The following is a 23,009-nucleotide window of genomic DNA, read 5'->3' as shown; positions in this document are numbered from 1 at the left end:
ACAAATATCATGGGAACCAGGCAATTCAATCTGTTGAATGTGCAGCTCTGCCTGATGGGCACGAGCGTTCCTTACAGGTCACTTTGAAGATGAACTTCAGGATCCATTCAGAACCTATACCACCTATTACAACTGTAATAATTTCTCATCTTTTTCACCTAAAATTTTTCTTTTGACATTATTTTCAATATAAAAAAACTAGAATGCTGGGAGAATTTGCCTGGAAGAGTCCGTCATTTTTTGTTAAAATTTCTCTGTTAATGCAATAGAATACAAAATATGTTCAGTTTCGTACACCACCTGCTTCTCCGTCAGTAACACAGTATTGGTTAACATTACAGTCTGGGCCTCCTAGGTGTAATGTGGTGAAAGAGGAGAGAATTGCTCTGAAGGCATGTGAGATCCTGGCTGTGTACACACACTTGCAGTGCCTATATTTGAGGTTGGGCGCTCCACCTCACTAGGAGGAGGAACCCTGTTAACTCCAGGTGAAGCTGCTTGTTGAATGAAGTCTACGCCTCTATGGCGGAGACGCGTGGTATGATGAATGTGGTGGAAATAGATTTGTGATTTTTATCTTGCAATACTGCATATAAGCTCTTTCAGTAAGCGAGCTCGAGCTTGCCAATTTGTTTTTTAATATCTGCTGTGCTGTACCAGATAAAAGATGTGATCTTAAACCATCTGACAAATTGAACTTCTCATGTTCTTCTGTCATGCACCTGAATGTTAGTTCAATGTTAGAAAATTACACTAAGTTGTATGAAGTGTTTGCTTTCTAAGGGATGTCTAAAGTTGTTTCAATGTCTTTGATACATAGCTATAGACTAGAGCACAGGATACTGTATGTGATGTTTTTTGCTAAATGGAATTATTCTTTATTATAATCAAGTAACTGAGATATGTGTTTGAATACTGACTTTCAGCTCCTTTTACAAATTGTGCTTTGTTCCAGTGTTGAGCTTTTGTATGACCTTCCTTGAATGCATGATTAAAAATTGCTAAAAAGAACGCACACATTTTAATAAAATTCTTTTTTCCACAGAAGCAGATAGTTTTAAAGGTGCTGTCAGCTTCAACAGCAGAGGAGTTTTATCACTGTAATTGCTGGAGAAGATTTATATTGACTGTGTCCTTTCTCGTGCACAGTTTCAGCTGTGCTCAGTGAGGGATACCTCTGGCCTGAGGTGTGATTTCCCCAGCGTGCACACTGTGGCAGAATCTAAAGCAGAAAGTAAATTCATCTTTGACAGCTTCCTAGGAATTAGTTTGGAGAAGTTTAGAAATAAGTCATGTTCAGGAGCGTGGAGTGGTGATTAAGGCTCTGGGCTCATCATTGGAAGGTCTTGGGTCTGGTTCTGGGTGGGACACTTCTGTTGTGCCCTTGGAAAATGTGCTTTACTCACATGGCATCAGTACAAACGTTTAGTCTCTTAGTCTCTATCCTAAAATATATCGCCTTTTATATAACAGATATCCCCTTACAACTCACAACTGGCAGCCCACTGAACCTTAAGCAGGTGTGAGCCTGGCCAGGACCTGGGATGGGAGACATTCTGGGAAAATTTAAGGTTGCTGCTGGGAGAGATTATCACTCTGCTCTCCTCCCCACTGAGAGCTGGTGTGTGGGGAGCGGACTGGTGCATCATCCAGGTGGGGCTGCACACTGGTGGTGGTGGAGGGCTCCAAAGCACAGAACCAAGTTCATGTGAAAATGCCATTGTTGCGAAAAGCACACCCTGAGACAAAGAGATAAATACTGTCCTTCTAAACGCTATATTAAACCTCGCATGTAACAGGTTACTGCGCGCAAGACGTCGCGCGTGTCTGAAATAAGCTGGAGAACGGTAAGAAAGCAGCCAGAGCTGGCAGGGTTGTGTGCTGTGTGATGTCTGTGGGGGAGAGTTTGTGATTGCAGCCCCCAGCGGGAGCTCCCTAGGTTGTTTGAACACTCCCAAGTGCTTTACAGCAGGAGAAGCAGGGGTGTGTGGGGGGGAATGGTTTGGACACAAAACGGCCATAAACTGGAGAAAGGGATTTGTTTTATTTCCCTGCCTGTGGGCTGTTTCCCCCGGGAGCTGTCATTTCCTGTTGTCGTTGGCATTGATGAAGTGCTGAGGGTTTTTGTTTTTATGGTAAATATTCTGTTACCTGTGAACATGTGCATTTTGGTAGCGAGAGAGAAGACTTCTTCAGCTGACTTCCCCCCTTTCCCTCTTAATTGAACATTCCAGTACTGCCCTGATGAAGCTTCAATGATTAATCTCAAGTAAAAGTGACAAAACTTGAAGGTTTTAAAAAGATCCTGAACGGTGATGATTATTGTTTATTTTAAGTGTTGAAGTATTAATCTTGTGGTGAATGCAGTGGAGGGACTGGAAATACTGTAACTACTGTTTGTTGTCTATAATTAAAACCGTCAGAGAGTGTTCTGCATTCGCAGAGGGAATAATATTTAATTTCTATGAAAATCAAAGAGCTCCTGGGTTTATTATTATTTTTGATTACACGGGAGGTTGCTATTGTCATAGACAAACCTGGATTCCATTTCTGTTTTTAGTGCAGAGATTGAACAACAAATCAAAACTAACACAATAATTATTGTAAAAAAAACGTACATATGTGGCAGCTTAATGTTTAAGTCCATTAGTTTTGTTGTTAGCAATTAGCTTGTTCATTGTCACATGTCTGTTTTTGACAGATCAACCTGTAGTGAGATCAGGGGTGATGTTTATGTCTTTATGTAACCAGATCTACACACAACTGTGATAATTAGCATTAGTTTCTTTGTCCCAAGTAAGGAGTTAGTATTGTAATACAACTGGCTGATGCTTTCACTGAAAATGACTATATATATTTATATAAAATATATTTTAGATTTATGCCTATATATAGAGCTGGATATTACACTTTATCAACCTTAGTTCCTTACTCAAGGGTACAACAGCAGTTCCCTACCTCTGATCTTAACCTACAATCTTCACCCGGGTAACACCCCTACTCTTTTTGAGAAATGTCCTGGGATTTTTAATGACCACAGAGAGTCAGGACCACATTCCTGATAACTGTCAGAGCTGGTCCAGTCTCTGGCTGGGCTGTGGGCTGTGCAGTTCTGAATGGGTCTGTACTGCCACACCTTGTTCAGAACTCACATAGTGAGTTTCATCTCACTCACAGCCGATGTGCGCATGAGCCTCGTTCATTGTATTCACAGGCTGCAGAAATCCTACCAGCATGGTGCTCCCTCACAGGGGGTCATAATAAGAAACATAATGACAAGTGAATATAAAATGCCGGAGCACTGTAGCTGAGAAACAGAGCTGTGTGGCTATGATGTATGGTTGAAAGGATCAGCTGCTGCGCAGGGGTTCCCGATGCCTGAACTCCTTTATTCTGCAGGTTCCCAACCCCGGAACGCAGTCTGTTCTACAGCTGTAGCTTTCTGTTCTAGCTGAGCTCGGCTTCCTAGGCTTGTTCAGATTTTTATTTCAAGGGGTCAAAAACGCCTTACTTCAAGAGTTCCGTTTCCAGCAGTTTCAACACACCGATCTTAATTCAGCCTCTCCGTTATTTCAGACTAACAGCGTCGGACACGCCCGCCGCGGGGTGGCACTGGATCTGAGACATCCATAATGCGTGCTTTGTCCTTCTGCGGTTCCGGTTAGTTACGTTTCAAGCAGCACACCTGATACCTGTTCTGGAAGAAAAAAAATTGGTCTAGGGGCGATACCAATTACGAATCCCAATTGACTTTTTAAGAGCAAATTCACAAATATACCCTAAATAGAAAACTGAAATCATTGAGCCTGTGATTAAGGACCCAGCTGGAACAAAACCCAGAAGAGACAGTTTTCCTTCAGGAGCAGGGCTGGGAATCTCTGACCTAAAACATGACACTGTGTGCTGGGACAAGCACAGGACGTTTTTCATTTGTTTTTTCTTCTCTTTATGTTCTCTTCTTTATTTTGTGATCTCTATTGTAATAGAAAAAAAATTACAAATACTGAAGGCAAAAACTTATCTACTACATCTGGGAATGTTGTAGTCCTTCAGAGGAGATGTTATTGTTTGAAACAGTCTGCAGATCATATGAGATGAAGTGATAAGCACAGGATTCATTAATGTAAGTGCTGGAGTGAACAGGCTTTCACAAATCCATCCATGTAACTGGACTCCACGCCAAATCCCTGTTGTTGAAACCATTAGTGGAGAAACTGGACTTCCACTGCAGCAGGTAACTCACTTCACTGAGATGTACCTACTCGTAGTGGGTGATGGGTGTCTCAGCAACCTGATATAGTTACTTCAAAAGATGTTTCACTTGTTATGCAGCCTGTTTGGTGCTTTGTTTTTTTTCCTGAAATCCAGTGGGGACCCTTTTGTTTTAAAGTATTTCGTATTGCGTTTAGAAGAAAATTCCCTCTGGGCACATTTCCTGCACTGTTGATAGGTGTGAATTGCAACAGTGACTGCTAACGAGCAGTCATTTTAACTAATGCCTTAAACCGCCCTAGAAGAATAAGATCTGTGGTGCATCTCTCAGTGTGTGGTTGTTGTGATAATTGCTACCTTTACTGCACTTATTTCACTTATCATTTTACTATGCAAAACACTTTCTGAAGAAATCTGCATTCCATTGTGTCGAGAAGACTGAAGGCACATTTGTGCAGATAAGACTTGGATTGATCAGACATTTTGTAGACCTGTAACAAGAAGAAGACTTCGTCAAAGACTTAATCCCTTTTTACAGAATGTGCATTTAAGTCGAATGGAATTGGTGTCATTCGTCTCTCTAGGCAGGTTTTTGGTGACTTCTATTTCTTCTTAATCCGTCCGTTTATTGCAGAGTTTGTCAGCTGTGGTTCTGAAGAGCTGTGATGTGGCACAGGACAGCTTTTCCAGTTTTCCTTCTGTCTTCTTCCTTCTTATGGTTGAGAGTGGCTCAGATGACGAGAGCTCCCTGAGGCCCGGCCTGACAGCCCGGCCTCATTGCGTTTCACGACTCCTTTGTGTTTCTGCGACCATCACAGAGCTCCGGCCCTTACAAAAGACACGCAGGAGCCCTGTGGGGTAAAATGGTGATCTCTTGAATGGTGAATTTTCTCCTTCGGCCTGGTTGGAGAAGAGAAGTTCTTTAGTTCAGCTGCACATTTGCAGGTGAAGGTACAAACGGCAATGTCTCTTGAGCAGTGGGGCACACAGGGAGTGCTCCCATTGCGCTCGGCAGCTGTCGTCTGAGGGCCGAGACCTGTGTGCTCTGCTCTTCATCTACCTCGCGTTGGAGTCGGAGGTGACTGTATGGTTTCTCTTTTACGCACTAGGACTTACTAAACCAAATGGGGAAAATCTAGGGAAAGTTGTTTTGTTCGATAACTAAGAATGACAGCAAATGAGATGGATGGCTGATGGCAGAGGTCAGGGGGGTACGGAGGAGTCTCTCCTGTGGGTTAGTGTCACCTGGCCACAGTGGAGTTGGATACTTGGATGTATAATTGAAAGAGGTGTAAAAAGAGATCTTCAATAGTCCTTCGAAAACCCCAGCCAGCTTCCAGTGGAGAAGGGGTCTCCACTTTTTGGCACCACCCTAGTATCTGAGTAGCTCAGGGTCTTTTCTCAAGGCCTGTACTGTGAATCAAACAGGTCTGTCGTGGGAAGAGTGGGCCTGATCCAGTAGTCACTGCTGCCCTGTGGTCCAGGCTCCAGGGTCCAAACGTTGCTGTCTGAAGTGTGAGCAGGAAGAGCGAAGGGTCTGCACTTTGCACGGTGATTGCTGGATGTTTTTGGCTTGTTAGGTGATTGTATCAATTTTTCTGGAAAGCAAGGAAGATGGACATAATTTTAGAGGATATTTTAAAAAAGTGATCAGGAGTCATATTATCCTCAAATTACTCCTGTCTTAACAACATTTGCAGTGGATAGAGAGGGAACGTACAGACAGACGCTGTGCTTGTGAGGTGGGCTTAAAGTCTAACCAGCTCAGCGCATTGAAAGGCCAGTGAACATGTGCTGTTTGTGGGCATTATTCCTCATCACGTGTTTGGAATAAGACAGAAGTACATAGGGGTGGTGTGTAATTTCACAGAGAGTTTTGTCTAGAAAGCATTGGAACAGGGGAGCAGTCTCCCCACCGTGTCCAAGTTCTGGCCTGGTGCCCCCGTTACTCTCTGTATCCCGTCTCTCTTATCAGTGGACACTCTGCCACCTCTGACCTGCAGGAAAGCAGACAGGAATTCCTGATCAGCGTTTAGAAGCCGAAGCGGCAGGAGCAGCCAAAATGTTCAGGATTGTTTTTTTACCAGATACTTGATATCATTGTGCAGTGCTGCACTGAATTTCCTTTTTAAATTTTAGGCTTCACTGTGCAAACACGGTCTTATCAGAGAACACTTTGTTTCCCTGCACCATATTTACAGCGGGCGTGGGCTAGTAATTACTGTGTACTTAAGGTACAAAAAATCGAAAAAGCTTTTACGCTGGAAACCTGATATGGCCTTGTTTGTATGATATGAATCATTCATGTTTAGGAAATATCAGAGCATATAATGGGTGGAGTCTAAATCTGAAATCCTCTGACCATGTAGCTATTTATGTATTTCCTATAAAAACAGTGAAGAATGCTAGTTATCAGATGGTGCTGCGAGTGGTCAGGTTGACAGCTCCTAGCTCCTTCCCTTGCAAGTCTGGGGTGAAGTGTGAAGCAGTGAAGACCAGCGGCTCCCTGAGAGCTTCCCACACTGCAGAGCAGTGAGCTGCCTGTGTTTTCACCTGCTGTGCAACAGGTGTACTGAGTGATATGAAGTGAGGGTGATTGACCGTGTATTGATAAGAGCCAGAGTGTTGAACTCGTCCGCGCTGTGCGTTCCCAGAACTCCAGTTTCTCACAAGCTACACTAGTCATAGCCCCAGGTGAGTAAGGTAAGAAGGGGCTATAATTTTGGCTTTAAGGCCACTTAAACCCTAAATGTCATTTAGAAGAACTGCATGTATCTCCCATCTAACGTCCGAAAGCAGTTTTAAAATTCATAGCTCACAGCTTATGAGTCTACGTTTTTATCAAAGATACGAAGACCTAAGGATTTTCTTGTGAGCAATTGTATTATCTGTGTTTGTATCCAGGGGCATTTTGCATTTTTTGTTGCAATAAGTTTTGATTACTGCAAAATACTGAGTAATGAGGTCTGTGACATAAAAAATTGACTCTCAAGCTCATTGCGATTCACACTCGTAGAGAACATTAAAATGAAACAATGCCTCCAGGATAACTGAGCAGGAAAGAAGAAAGCATGCTTTCACTAGAATCTGTTAGTTTCCGGAAATAATATAATCGCTAAGTTAGGTGGTGTCATGAAGATCAGACACAGACAGAAACCCTTCTGTGTAAAAGACTAAGAGGAGTGCCTTGGTCAAATTCCAGCTGCATTTCAAAACGCTCATTCTGTGTAATTGCTCTGACTCCTTATCACACTGTAAGGGCTTTAGGACAAATTTGTTCAGTGCCTTAATGGCAGGCTCAGTAAAGTTACCATTGTTTTGATTAGTTAACTTTTGACAGTGCTGATGTGGGGGGGGGAAAGGTTTGAAAGGGTTTTTCCTAGACAGTGACAAAAAAATCAGCCCTTGTAAAACCTATTGTGTGCTTCCCCTACAGATCTAGTCTTTTAACATTTTTTGTAAAAACAGTGAGTCAGAAACATTGACGTGTGGCTTAGAGCTAAAATGTTACCGTGAATATCATGGTAGTTTTCTGCAGGGAATATTTAGAGTGCATTCATTGGAAAGTATTCCTACATTTATTAATATTGAATAACATTCAGCAACATTTGCCATTAACGTACTGTGATGGAGAGTATCATGTAAGATAAGATAAGATGGGTTTTTTAATTGTCCCCTGAGGGAAATTTTTTTATGGACACACAGCACTCCTGTACATTTAAATAGAATGCAAACAAAAGAAAAGAAAAACATTGCACATCACTCTACTGCACATGTACAGTTTAACACATAACAACATGTAACATTTATAACACATCACAAATCATATTGCACTCAAGTAGGCTGTAAGAGTCAGAATTGTGTTTATCCTTGACATTTGCGTTGGCAGCTTTAATGGAGAGTGGAACAAGATGTGCAGGTTCATCTGCCTTGAAAGATAAAGGTTTGAATGAATCTTTGTTTTAGTGGTTGCTTGGAAGTGAAGTGTGTGTGTCTGTAGGAGTGTACTTCTGAACCACGCTACAGCAGCACTGCTGCAGTGGAAATTAACACATGGACCTGCTGCCTGTGAAACTGATGCTAGGAAGGAAAATGGCATCTAAGGCACGGCTGTTGTTAGAGCTTGAGAAGTGTAAGAGAAGAAATTGGGGAGGAAGTGAAGAATTATGCTTTTACTGGCGGCTTCGATAGAAGGAAGTGTTGACTGTTGCACAAGTGGTTTGTGCGGTATTGACAAAGGCGCTCCAACAGTCTTCGTTCCAGACACGTATTTGGAACCTATCCGCCCGTGTGCAGCTTTCCTTATTTTTCTCACCTACTGTAGATTTGGCCACAGCTTATTGTGAGTATTTGTAACCTTCAGTGTATTTATTTTATTTGTCCTGATTTGGCTTCCAGACTCTCGTGCGTGACGAGCTGCAGGCTCGGTGCTGGTGGGCTCTTCAGTCGCACCTGAAACCTGCAGTGGTTTTCAGCTGGACTGCATATTCGCTGCCCGAGTCTGTTACAAGAACGTGTTCTCCAGGTGGCAGTTAGTACATTTTTATTGCTGTAATCTTAAGCAGCAAACAGTGAGTGATGGGCTTGACAGCTGGCCAGAATGTACTGGGTTTTGCATGGCTTGCAGGTTTCTCTCTGTGAAATTCACTAGAGAGTTTAAGCTTGATGTTTCTGAACTAGGTCCAAGAAAAGCAATTTAGACCGTAACTTGTAATTTTTCTCTCTGCTGCATACACCTATGATGTGGTTGCTGTGTTCTTAAATTTTTTTAATGTTTTGTAAAGGAATGTTTTAATTGAGAACTAAAAAAAATGATATATGACCCCTTTTCCTGTGCGCAAAAAATCTTTTATGTAACTGCCTTTTGAATGAATCAGGACTGAATTTTTTGGCTTTGACTTAACAGTATAATAGATCAGTATAAAAGGCTGATTTTTAGCCACATGTTCAGACACTGACATGATATTTTGAACTGGGTTTATATTTTAAGCTTGCATAAACACACATGGTGTGTGCAGGCTACTGTTTTGCCTGTGTTGATTTTTGTGTCATCTGAATGTTATCCATGGTTGTAAATTTATTATACCATGTACAGTAGTGACCCTGAAAGGTTTTTGAATGATCTTTTTTTTTTGAGAAGGGGTTCTGTTGAAAAGTCTTATCGGGAAAGGGGGTTTTGTTGAAATCTCTTATCATGGTTGATCGCTCTTCATTTTCAAGTCTTCCGTCTTGCTGCTATCTGTATGGTACTGACTGCCAACGGACAAACATGCTTCACTCTGAGAGATAGCAGCCAACTGCCTTAAGGGGAAAAGAAATTGACCCAAGACCTTCCTGTCCAAGAAGGGGTGGTGTTGACCAGGCTGGCTCCACCAGGGTTTGCAAGAGGAATTTTTGCCTTGGGGGGTTGAGGTCATAGGTTAAAAATCTGTTTGCAAGTCACCTAAACACTGTCTGTTTCCTACGCTGCAGAAGGGGCCGACATGTTTATTAACTGTCCTGCAGCTGTGGTTGATTAAGTCACGCTGTGACCAACATTTCATTTATTTCGTGGAGCTTGTCTTGAGCGCTGAAAAAAGAAACGTTAAGGGAATATAAGATTTACACTGTCTACACAGGCTTGGGTGTAAAGTTTGCAGAAGGCCGAGCAGCGGTTTTGCATAATCACAGGCCCGGGTTTTTATATTGCAGTGCAAATGTGGTGTTTTGCCCGTGGAATTTGAACAATATGAAAGAATCTGGCACACTTCAAGAGAAACATTAACACTCAATTGCCTGCATATACAAGTAGGAGGGGCCCCCACTTCAACTGCTGCTGAAGTGCTGTGCCCCCATCTAAGGGACAATCCCCCAGAATTACAATCTGCTCGAGGTGCTCATCAGACAGTGATGTTCGCTATTTAGATTTGACATATTTCATCTTTGAAAATTCATGCAAATATGTGGAGGCAAAGACAGAAAACAGTCCACGAGCAAATTTTTTTTTAATATCCTTAAAACTGTCTTCAGGCTGTGATTTATAGAAGTTTAACAAATCCCTTTCTTTAAACAGATCCCTATACAAGTCATCCCCAGCAAAGTCAATTACTTCGAGCTGCAAATCTTCGAGCTGCAACGAGCTGAAGATTCATTTCAATTTATTTTTTATATAGCGCCTTTCACAACAAGGTTGCACCAAGGCACTTAATAAAGCTGTGTGACAACACATGACGTTACAATACAGAAGATCTTTAACTTCACTTGCAAAAAGGATGCTGGAACAATCTTGCGTTCTTTGAGATACTTGTCAAAACCTTGAAAAGGGTCCTGAAATTGCTGCCTCAAATGTGAAATCACGTTTAAAGCGAACGGAATCGGAAAAGGTTCGCTACATTCATTTCTGTACTTTTCACTAGTTGCAAAATGAACAAAACTGTTAGCTGCTTCCTGTTTTTCAAAAAGAATGATTTGTCTGAAGGATTTTACATGTGAAAACAAATCTGAAATGATAGCATTTTCGCCCTGAAGTTTCACATTCAGCTCAATTATATATGCAGTCAAATCCACAAGAAAGGCGAACTTCCATAACCAAACGCTGTCAGAGAGGGCGTTAATTGGTCTGAGTCATGAAAATGTCGATTTCTGTGCGTAATTCAAAAAATCTCTTTGCAGTTTAGCTTTGCTGATCCAGCGAACCTCACAGTGTTATTCACTCTCAGTTTCAGATAGGAAGTTTTTAAACTGACGATGATTAAGGGAGGACGATCGTATAAAATTCACTGTCTTTACTTAAGATAATTGTACATTTTTACCGCACAAAGCCCGCTGATGAAGGATACAGTGCAAAATAACCGGTTCTTCCCAGGTCTTCTGTGCGACGAGCAATTGTATAAGCCGACAGACGTATTTGCTTGAACAAAGCAACTTCTTCTGGACATAGTTCATCAGCAGCCTTCATAATACAAGTTTTTATATCCTGCCCATCAGTAAATGGTTTCCCTGCCTTAGCTATAACATGGGCTATTTTGAAAGTCGCCCTTACAATGGATTCTGATTGTTGTGATCGCTTTGTGAATATTTCACGCTGATAAAATAAGTTTTTCTTCAGTGTTTCTACTTTATCTGAACGCATGTTGCCACTCTGAGTACTTATCTTCGTACCGGAATGCCTTCGGATATTCTACCCCTTGATAACAGCGATGGTTTCTCTGCATATAAAACAGAACGCTTTGTTATTGCTTTCAATCACAAAATAGTTTTCAGTCCGCTTCTCATTAAAAACACTGCACTCTTCGTCAACTTTTCTCCTCTTAGCTCCTGACATTTCGATGTAAAATAAATAAAAAAAACAATGCAAGAAAACTCGAGAACAACAAACCAATGAACCTGAGGTCAAGGTTATTTGACTTCTTTAACATGCGCTTAAGCATGCAGTGGTGGCGCTGTCGTCTGTTCTCGGGCCGGATAAAAATGGTTGGAGACCCTTGCGTTAGGCCATTAATTGTCAGAGGATATACTGGGCACCCTCAGAGAGACCTGCCCTTACACTCTGTAGAAGGGCTATTCCTGTTAGAATTGTCCCCTAGTGAAATTAATCATTAAGCTTTGAGACAATGTCCCAATTTGTACCAGGCTATTAAGTAACAGTTCTGCACAAGTGTAAAGGTATGTTTGCATGAGCACTTACTGCACCCCTTTAACCCCTTGACAACTGGGATGGGCACCTGTATAAGTCTGAGGGTATCTGAGTGCCCGGACCAGTCACCAGCACCCCAGTAGGGTGACCAGGGAAACAGTGCTGTGAGAGGCGCCGTCCTTCAGATGGGAAATTGAAAATCGATGCCCTGACTATTTGGCCATTAAGGATCACATGGCATTTTTTGAAAGAGCAAAAGTGATAGCAATTTTTTTTTTCTGTAGTGAGTGTTTTATTTTCCGGCTGTTTGCTGGAGGTTCGATATGGAGACGTTTTCCGCGACTGTGCTACAGTTTCCCAGCCCATGACCCTGTCCCTGACCCTATAAACATCGCAGTGCCCTGTCAGGACTAACGCTGCCACTCCAGATACTCCAGTGCACACACTGGCATGGTGAGTTAAGACACAGAACTGCCCAGGACCTTGTCTCCTACCAAGCAGGGTAGGTTTAGCTGACGTTAGTATGTACAGTATAACGGTTTCACATACCAGAGCATATTTTTAGTATGATCTCTTGCATTGAAAGATTTTTTTTTTTGACATTGAGGTTTCTAAATGTTAAAGCCAAACCTAGGAATGTTTGGCTACAGGTGATCATTTATTCCAACTCTTGAAGACAGGCTGCACCAGAGTCTGTGTGTAGACATGGGGGAAAAAAAGCTGCTATGCTAGAGGAAATCTAACCCCACTTCTTTTAATTCTGTTCTCGGTAATTCTGACAAAAATTCCATTTCAGTTTATCAAACCAGTTTTATCTCGCATACCGGCTTCCTCAGCTCATTTTGCTCTCGGCCTGTTCCCCGGCTCCGCCACTGCTGCCCTCTCTCCTTGACTCGCTGTTACCTGTTAGACGTTCGATGTCGGGGCCTCTAGCATGAGGCCAGCGCTGCGTGCGGAGCCACACGGGGGTCGGTGCTGCACAGACAGATGGTGTCCCGGGGGCTCTCATCAAGAGAAACTGCACTCGGGCAGCTCTCGTTTTCTTTCTCCCCCCCCAAGGCCAAGATCGTTGAAAAATGACAGAAATTCATAATGTTTCCTCTCTTAACATGTACTTCATACTGTATATCATGTAATCCCCGCCATATTCTCACCTTCTCTCTGATTAGGTGTGATTAATTCTTTGAACGTGGTGTAAATCAGAGTGAAAAGCTATCCCATCGGGAGACAGTTGGAGGCTTCTGAGACTTTGTTCGAGAGCTTGTTCTAGAGGCGGGTGATCTGGAACCGGAGACTGTGCTTCCGGCGCCTCCGTGCTGCTGCTGTACCGGTAACCAGGCCCCCTCTCTTGCAGGAGTTCGGCCAGCCCCTGAGGAGAATGGTGCTCTTCCTCGCCCTTCCTCAGGCTGCGTTGCTCCCGGTTCTCTTGCTTCTCGCCACGCAAGACGGGGCAGCAGCCAAGAACATCAACTTCTACAACCTGGGGCCGCCTGCAGACCGTGAGCCTCTCCGCCGTCGTGACTCTCGCCAAAAGTCCTGCTGCGTTTTTAAGGACAGGCCGGATAAATGCGCATAAAATAAATATGACCGTTACGTGTTTTGTAGGAGTGATAGTCACTGCGTGTTTTGTAACGGCACTTGTGAATCCAGTTGATAATAACGGAGAAGTTGGTGGTGGCACTGGGCATCCCAGAAATGTCTGTCCCTGTTTGTTTTGCAGCCACCCCTTTTCCGAGCAGCTTCAAGTGCTTCACCTGCGACCGCGCTGCGGACAATTACGACTGCAACAGATGGGCTGAAGACAAGTGGTGCCCCCAGCGTGAGTGTCCAGCCGTCGAGCGCACAGCCGTCGGACACTGACCGCTGGGCTGCGGAGAGAGTTCCCACTGCAGCGGGAAGGGCCCAGTCATGGTCCAGCTCTCCATCCCCACTAAACCTCGAAACCTCCCGGGGCCGGGAAGTGAAAACTGCTACACGCGCTCTTTGACAAGTAGTTGAGGGCTAGGAACACGCGTTTGTAAACGAGTTAGCTGACTGGCTGGTGGGCGCTTCAGACAGAACAGCCTCTGTTGGCGTGTGGGGTGGCGCGGGCCCGGTTTTGACCGCTCTTGCTGTCTTGTGGCTCGGATCCACAGATACGCAGTACTGCCTGACGGTGCACCACTTCGGCAGCCGGGGCAGGAGCCGGTGGGTGACGAAGAAGTGCGCGGCGAGGGAGGAGTGCCAGGCCGTGGGCTGCCGCCACCACACGTCCACAGGGCACACGGTGAGTCCCGCCGGGCTGCCAGGGAGCTGCCCGCCTCAGCGAGCTCCTGTGGGCCCGGCCGATGAACTACAGCGCTGCTGAAGGCGGAACAGTTAATGCAACATTTGCAGTACTAATGGACTTTTAGAGACATGACAGGAAACATTGCTGTGAGACGGGCTCACTGTCTGCTCCTCCGACACGGCCAGAGCTGTTGCTTGTCCTAACCCCCAGTCCCAGTAGGCTTGGGAATTTGTTATTTAAGGGAAGAATGTCTAATCCTGGGGTAGTTCTTGCAGTGCAGTGTCTCTGCTGCTCCTTGCTGGCATTGGGAGTATAGTCAGCCTGTCCTGCCTGGACAGCCAGGTCGGTGTCCAGTTTCTATGGCCACTGAACACCATCTCCTTTGCATTGTCGCCCCCAGATGTTCAGTCTCTGTTTGTTTTTACGGGGAAGGGAGACTTTAAAAATGTGCCAGGTGGCAGTGAAGGGTGAAAAATGTCAGAGTTAATAGGTAACTATAGTTTCATGCTTCCATAAGTGTGTGTTTGTGGACTGAAAGGCAGGCATTTTGTTTTAACCAGCAATTACACCTTTATCATGCTAGATGGGTACTTCTGAGTAATGATCCCTTCGTAAGAACTGTATCAAGAAGTTCAAGAGTTTGGGAATTGGATGATTGTAAACAAGGTGGCTGAGTGCAGCTCATTAGAGTTTAACAGCATGATGCTGGTACACAGCTGGGCACACTACTGGCCCGCTAACCTGTGTGAATTGTGCTTTGGGACTGTCCTCTCTGTGATTCCAGGAATGCGTGTCTTGTTGTGAGGGAATGGCCTGTAACGTGGAGGTCCCGACAAACCACACCAACGCCGTGTTTGCGATGATGAAGTCTCGCGGTTCGTCAGCTCCCAGCGTCCGGACTTGGAGCTCCGCCTCCTTACCCCTCGCACTTTTCACAGCACAGCTGCTGTCGTGACGGCAAGGGTGTCGTCAGTCCAGAGTGTCTGAAGGGTCACCGTGACCAGCAGGAGTGAACATTCGGCAGGACAAGTTCCTCGAGAACCAGTGTTAGTCGCGCAGTGGCGTGCTGGTCTGCGCTGACACACCACACTAAACCTCCGCCTAGAAAACTGAAAAGAGAAGAGGGGCTTTGGTGCACAAAATGAAAGCTCGTTTAATTTTGCCTGCAACGTATTTATGTGATACATTGACAACAGCAACTTCCGCTGTGCATGCCTCTACAGAGACCTTCGCCAGCTGCTCGATTGTCTCCCATGCTCTTTCGTTAAGTACTAGGTGGTCAAAGAAGCAAACATGAGCATCTGAAAGAACGTTTTGAAGATGCTTTGGACCCTACGAAGAAAGGGATAAACTACGACAGAATTGCATTTCTTCACGGGGGACTTGTCCTTTTTGTGTTGCAACACAGTTGCAAAGTTATTTTATTTCTCACCCCAGTGACAGTGTTGTTGGCTGGGGCTGTGAATGTTGGTTTCATCAGAAGCTTGCTGTGGAATGATGTGGAAACTTGGAAGCTATTGGCTCCTACGCCGGGCAGGATCTCGGGGTGATCCAGCACGTTACAGGTGTCTGAAGAGCAAGAGAGAGAAGACTTCCAGCACTTTCTTTATTTCAGAGGAAATTCAAATTGTTCGTGCAGTGGTACTATACTGTATTTTAAAATGAAAACTGAATGTAACTGTGGCACTAATGGTTAAAAAAAAATGCAGTTTAATCTTTGAGAACATCATAAAGTAACACCACACGTGTTATTAACTAGGCTGTTTAAAATTTATGCCATCTATAACTTGAGATATAAGGGATATATAGATAGATAAGACTTTATTGATCCTGAAGGGAAATTGATGATGATGGGGAAAGTTCTCCTTTTGTATTTAAAGCAAAAGAATATAATCCCTCTCAATAAAGCAATTATTTTGGTGGTGGGCTACATAATGCTTTATTGAAAACTGATCATATAGGTCAATATTTGTATTTTTTAAAATAGGTAACCTTTAGTCTTTTATTTCAAGGCAAGGTCTGGTTTAGCTGACAGCTGTGTGATTTGCTGTCACGATGTGAAAGTGGCTTCCCCTAGGCAGGAGTGTAATAACCTAATAACATCTGGGTGATGTTATATTTTAAAAGTGGATAAGACCCATCCACCTCACGTCTTACCCTGATGTTAACCTCCAGCAAGCTTGTAAAAGACTGGTAAATCACAAGATGAAGGCCATACCTAGCCTTTGACATGGGACTATAGCCTGCACCATCTCTAAATGACGAATAGCGTTAGTGCACAGGGATTCTCCGTGCTCTCTGGCTTGATATAACCAACTGGCTGCAGATGTGAGAGAGCAACATTGGAAACGTTGTGCAAACGAATGCACAATGTTTCCAGCTAACAACCAGAAATTTGAGACCCTGTGTCAAGAGATTCACAAGAGCTTATTGGAGAGCTCATTGATGTTTCTTGCTTGGGAAACATTGTGCTTGATTGTAAAGATGCATTGAGACAGGCATGTTGTCCTGTGCCAAGCACACATGTATAAATGCGGTGAGCAGTGTGGTATAGTCAGTCTGGTGTAACAGTGACTGCTTTTGTTTGGGAGACTTGCGATAATGGAGCTCTTCTGTAATTGCTCTCGAATGTCAGGTGTTAAAAGGTGCTACTGAAGATACGTTGTGTGATTTACTGTCCCGTAATCGCAGGAGTAAATACCTAATTAAACTTAATTCTGGCACCAGCTCCCACTCTGTTGCCAGCCTTACTGTATTAAAACCATACCAAGGCCTCACTGAATTCTTTAAAACGATTAAAGACGCATTTGGATAAACATTAAAGTGCAGTTGATTCTTCCGTGCGGCGTGTTGAAAGAGAAGCTTTGAGCAAGAACAATCATCTGCAGTTCTGGAAGGCTTCTTATGCAGCAGTCATGTTTTTCTCGGGGCCAGTCTGGTTCGGCGTGTGTGTGTGTGTGTGTGTGTGTGTGTGTGTGTGTGTGTTGTGTGTGTGTGTGTGTGTGTGTGTGTTGTTGAAGCGCCAGTCACACCGCACGCAATGGGCAGGACTGGAAACCGCTGGTGAGCTTGTGGTGCTCGTTCCCATTCCTCTGGCTGGCCTGCGGTGCACGGGGGCTGCACTTGGTTTATGTAAACCGTATGTAAATGCGGTAAGCCGTCTATTTGCATTTTTCAGTTAAATCCCGAATGGTTGAAATGGTGGTGGGGAAAAAACCCGTATTCTTCTGGACCGTAAGAAAGGTTGCAATGGTGAGGACGCCGTTTGGCCCATCTGGTTCGTTTGTGGCCAGTTGTGCCGAGGATAAGATAAGATCACTTTATCGGCCCTATACAATTTCTTGTATGAGGATTTTGTCTTTTTGCATACCCCAGCTTGCTCTCCATGAGACACACAGACAGGGAGAGTAGCTTGGGGTCAGAGCGCAGGGTCATTTATATGGCACCCCTGGAGCAGTTGGGGTTAAGGGCCTTGCTCAGGGGCCCAATGGAGTAGGATTCCTCTGCCTGCTAAGGGATTTGAACCAGCAACCTTCCAGCCAGACAGACTGGTCTCCCATCGTGCGAGCTGCACCACGAAGCAGATTTCTGTCTCCCAAGGTGAGGAATCGGAACCTACATTCCAAAGCACTTATTAAGAAACGGCAGATTCCACAAACACGAAAATCACAAGGAAGCCACTGGTAGGGTCAATTTAGCAGACTGCCAGGAATGGGATGCTATTTAAATTGTGCTCGAAGCAAGAACAGTCAGAGCAGTGAACTCGTCGGTCAACGTGGCTCCTTTTTTCCACAATTTGACTTTTTGTTTCCACCACGAAGTGATTAACTGCAGTCGGTTTTAATGGGGACTGCTGCATACACACAATTCAATTTCAATTCAAGGTGCTTTATTAGCATGACCGATTGGTACAATCCCTATTGCCAAAGCACATAAAACTAATAAAATTAACATGAAACAAAACAAAAAAAAATAAAATAAAGTCTACAGACATTTACAACAAAGATGTATCATGAAATGTTTACATATACTGTAGACATATGGGGCATTATTGGGAGACAGACTCACTGTTCCTCAGGAGATCACAGAGTGGGCTGCCAGTTCAACTGAGTTCCCTCCTCCCTCTCCCAGTAGGACTGGGACCTGTTGTGATTCTGGCAGGTGTAGGAACTCGGATTAGATTTCTAATCGAATGTTTCTGCCTGCTGGCACACAGAGTGTGAGGGGATTAAGGAGCTGCTGGTGCTTTTATAAGATCGATGAGCCTCTCCCAGTTTGTCTGCGAGCAAAATTCTGAGGATGGGAAATAACCGGTTGTCTGTTTAGCCACTTGAACGTATGAGCTTACAAATGCGAAGAGGCTGTCTGCCCCATCTAGTTCAATGGGTTGCTCGTTCCTGCGTATTCCGAGCATCGCTTCCAGCAGTTTCTCAGTCTTCTGAGGATCTAATCCATTTTTTCGAAAGAAGCAATAATGTTGAACGCTATGGATCTGATTGAGATGAATTGCTTTTAATTTAATTTATTTACATTTCTGAAAATATTTCTTAGGAAATTTCTTCATTTTGCTATGCTCGCTTATTAAGTGGAGTTGCCTGTTAAGTACAGCAATAAATTCACTTTGCCTTTTGGTCTTAAGGGTGTGCTGCAAGCACTGAATGTCCTCTTGAGCTATCAAATGTCTCATTAAACTGTTGACTTTGATTGCACAGCACCTCTGGGTGTAACGTTACGGCGTGCTGGGCTGCCCCTGACAGCCCCAGCCTTTCATTCGCACTCCAGAGATATTTAGACTCCTCACAAATATGGAACTAGGAAAACAAACAGCATTTTGAAGTAATTAAAAGATGTGTCATGTTTGCTTCAGAAGTCTCAATCAGGGCCCATCTTTAAGAGGTGCAGCTGAAAGGCCTTGCGTGACAGATCAGCACTGCTGACAGTGATGAATGCTCCCTCGGCAGTAATGAATATACAGCTCTGTTCAACTGAAGAACTGCATTGCGACATCTAGCTGAATCTTCTCACGTTTAAAGACTTTAGACAGGATGTTGCAGAGATCTGTGCTCGCTACCAATTGTCCTGTCATTTCATATTTGTACATTTTTCATACAGGGTCATTCAGCTTTTATGAGTTGCGACTTTCTTTTCCAGGGGTGAGTTAACAGTGTTTTAAACTCTGACCACTAGCTTTAAAAACAAGCGGGCGTCACTTGTTATGCCTGTGGAGCCGTTTGCTTTGTTTTTAACGTTTCAGAAATGTCAAAAGCTCCTACGCTGCTTTGCTTTTTAAGAAGCTGGCTTTAAGGGGAACTGTAGCGCTGTTGTTACATGCCTGGCTTGTAAAGAATTGGCACTGATGAGTGCATTTCAAATCACAATAAATGTACAAATCACACTGTAATGTGTACAAACTTTACATCGCAACATACAGTAGACAATATTTCCAGGTATGTGTTGCACCATTTTGCTGCCGTTGTCTGTGATTCTGAACAAGGCAAGAAAACAGCCGGTGAGGTGAAGTGGCCTACTTACATTATGAACAAGCAGGATTGTGAAACATCTCTTTTACTCCAATCGAAATCTTACTATGAACAAGACTGCTGTCTGCCCCGTCTTTCTCACACCTGAAGAAGGCTTCACAGCCGAAACGTTGTTTTCAGCAGGAATAAACCGGTTACTTGTTCCCTTGCAGACTACATATGCTGACGCAGCTAGCACCTGAAATATTGCTAGTGCTCATAAAACCACTTGATGCACATCTTTACTTAGATGTTAAACATTATTATGATTCAAAGGATCACTTAAATGGTGAAGGCAGTTTTTTCTATTATTTTCTTAAGCGCTGATATCGCCCTCTCACTTCATTCTCTCTTCGTCTGTTGCTCTTTATGGGCAAAAATGGTAGGAACGCACCTGGTTTGAGCACAAGTTTTGGTTCAGTGTCTGAAATGAAAATAAATTTCATGTTACGAACTTTCAGGCTTCATAATCATGTAAACTCCAAAGCGGAGCAAATTTCAATACATAACCTGTACATTGCTTATACTAAATTTTTTTTGGAAATCAACTTTGCTTACAGGTACTAGTGAACAGGAAGGGCCATTTTTTTGGGGCACCATCAGAAACTGGGGAGGATTATTTTTTTTAGGAAGTCTGAGAACAATACCTTTGGACACGCTAGAGGAAAACATCTCTGAACCAGTCATTTATTGTAGTCAAGTGTTGTCTACAAGTCATTCAGACAATGGCACTTCTTTGTTCAGAATTGACTGGGGAGGACTGTCTTGGGAACATGACCCATGATGAATTGACTCGTTGTTTAGACTGTGGTGTTGTGCTGAAGTGACAGTGATTCTGTGTGTTATCTTTATGGATCGCTTGCCTGTCATGTACCGTACGCTCCTGTGTACATATAACCCCCCGTATCCCATCCTTTACATCCAAAGGGTTTGAACTGTGTGTGATGTCACAACAAACGCCAAACAGAACAGTATTTCAGAATCTGCCGTGCCTGTCTAGCTCAGTAAATGTCACACAGCAGTGTTGTAATTGCAGTCTGAAGGACTGAACTGGAGTTGTTTTGGGGCCTGGGGAAAGAATCTGTGTGTTTTTCTGTTTGTCTTCCTTTTCATCGCAGTGGCAGAAAATGACAACAGATCCTCTTTTATCTTCTCACCTGTGTTATTCCCCTGACTGTATTGTTTATAGCCAGTACTTGTTGTTCTAGGTGTATCCAATCAAACCTAACCTGCGTGTGAGGAAACTGGGGCTGCCAGTGAAAACCCATGTGAACACATGGAGAATATGCAGCAGGCGTCACGAGTTGGAATAGAAAACTAGACCCCAGTAGCCGCTAGGAGCTGCCTCCATGCTGCCCTGGGTGAACATAAACACATGCATGACTAGGGTTTGCAAATCCCATCTAAATCAAACAGACATCCCTGGAACAACACACCCCACTTCGTTCGAGAGATTCAGAATGGTTTAAAGGTGAGAGCTGAGTTGAATTCAGGGTTAAAAAGAAAAAAGGATAGACAAAAAGAAGTTCTCAACATTATTGCGCTTCATTCTGTAGTTTGACTAATCCTTTCTAGATTCATTACATTTGGTAATGGAAAATAAAAACAAAACATACTAATTGAAAAATGTAATAAAATAAGTGTAGGTGAAGAAACATTTTCCTGATATTCTGGGCTAGTGTTCAGTGTGCGTGATGCAAAATATTCCCTTTTGAAAAGGGAGCTCATCCCTGCTGCCAGTGAGTATCGGTTACAGTCCTTGTTTAGAAAACGGCTAACCCTTTTCTTGTGAGGAAGATGGACATCTCTTGACGGAATTTTGTTTGCTTCACTCATTTCTGAAATCTGCTCATTCAGCTGATCACTTGGAAACGTATCGGTACCACGCGTTTTGAAGGTGCAAAATCTCTGATGTCATTAGGATTAACATTCCTTCTTGGGGCTAAGAGTTCACTGGACTAATTGCTGGCAATGCTATATAGTAATTCCAGCAGTTACTTCTGGTATAAGGACATTAGGTCTAATAAAGTGTGAATTGTAGCCTCACAGATGAAATTAACCTCCTCACCCCAGTCATGAGCCAAGATATTTTCCAAAGGTGGATGAGGCCCTGTGAGCACCAATGTTTTAGACTTTTTAAAGTAGAGAGAAATTGGAAGTGATTTTTGTGTTGGAACGGTGAAGTAGTTCCAACTTGGGAAGCTAATGATATCCTGATTTGGATCTTTTGTAGTTAAAAAAAAATTATGATTAAAAAATATGTTAAAAGAATATTTACCTTATAGTAAGTATGTGGGGGCGGTACAGCGGCCTGCACTACTGCCTGGCCAAGCTGGGGCCCTGCATTCAGTTCCGGACCTGGGGTGCTGTCTGCGTGGAATATGGATGCACTCCCCATGTTTGTCTGGGTTTCCTCTGGTCGCTCTTTCCCCAGAGGAGAGACAGACTGGTAGGTTAAAACAAAGCACAATTGAGAAAATCTTCGGAAATGACCTCTCCTGCTGTTGAATTTTTAAATTTTTTATTCCAGTGGATTTTTTTCAGTCCCAAGAATGAAACACAAACCAGAGAACATCACTGGAAACTGTGCTGAAGTGCATTTAAAACTGAGGACGCCTTACACCGAGAGCTTGTGGGAGGGTGGAACAAGCTTCCAAAGCCACGTTGTTCAAGCTGATACTCTGGCTCCCTTCAGGAAACAGCTGGATAAGATCCAGGGATCAATTAACTACCAAACAGAACACTTGGGTCAAGTGGCCTCTTCTTACAGCCTTTTTTTTTATTCTGCCATTTCACAAATTTACCCTGAGGGAGTTCAGCACTTATTGCAATAATAAAAACCCCGAATAATTCCACATAGTACCATAATATTTTACCCTGGATAAGGTTTGGACACATCGGAAGCTGCTGAGGAGTATGAGCCCATCTGAGCTTGCCTTCAGGCAGGGGCACTGGCAGGTACAGAGGAGCCCGGAGACGGGGGTGTGTTTCAAGAGGGGGATGGGGAGATTAATTCCAGTGCCTAAGTGGGTGTGTCAGCAAGGAAAACACATCTGGTAAGAGCCACAGAGCACATACTCTACATACAAGGTCTCTGCTTTGTCACCAGTACCAGTACAATAAAAACCAAGCTGAACCACCAATAAACCGTCGATGGGCAGCAGATGGCTGTAAGATGGCCCAGACAGGTTACATCAGCAGGGCCCTCTGGCCTGCGAAGAGAACTTCTTCAGCGCAAGTCCCGGCAGATCCCTTGCTTGTCTTGTCCTCTTCCCTTTCGTCAGCAAAATTCAGAAATGTGCCAAATGGCTGCAGGGTCGGCCCTGCATCTGGACAAACAGGGGAGGCCGGCAGCTGCTGACAGATTTCAGCGCATGTGGTGTTTGCTGTTTCA

General features: G+C 43.8%; 1 protein-coding gene across 1 annotated transcript in view; it reads left to right on the top strand.

Annotated features, from left to right (window-relative positions):
• The window catches only part of lypd6b (LY6/PLAUR domain containing 6B), a 31,039-nt gene extending 14,120 nt beyond the window's left edge, over nt 1-16,919 (top strand). The window contains exons 2-5 of the mRNA XM_088930092.1: nt 13,182-13,326; nt 13,548-13,646; nt 13,963-14,093; nt 14,881-16,919. Coding sequence (XP_088786218.1) covers nt 13,206-13,326; nt 13,548-13,646; nt 13,963-14,093; nt 14,881-15,051 — 522 coding nt within the window. The 5' untranslated portion in view covers nt 13,182-13,205 and the 3' untranslated portion in view covers nt 15,052-16,919. The remainder of the gene's footprint in view (nt 1-13,181; nt 13,327-13,547; nt 13,647-13,962; nt 14,094-14,880) is intronic.
• Nucleotides 16,920-23,009: the final 6,090 nt, after the last annotated feature.

Source organism: Atractosteus spatula, chromosome 13 (assembly GCF_055471065.1).
Source record: "Atractosteus spatula isolate fAtrSpa1 chromosome 13, fAtrSpa1.hap1, whole genome shotgun sequence".
Taxonomy (NCBI): Eukaryota; Metazoa; Chordata; class Actinopteri; order Semionotiformes; family Lepisosteidae; genus Atractosteus; species Atractosteus spatula.
This window is presented reverse-complemented; position numbering and strand designations above follow the sequence as displayed.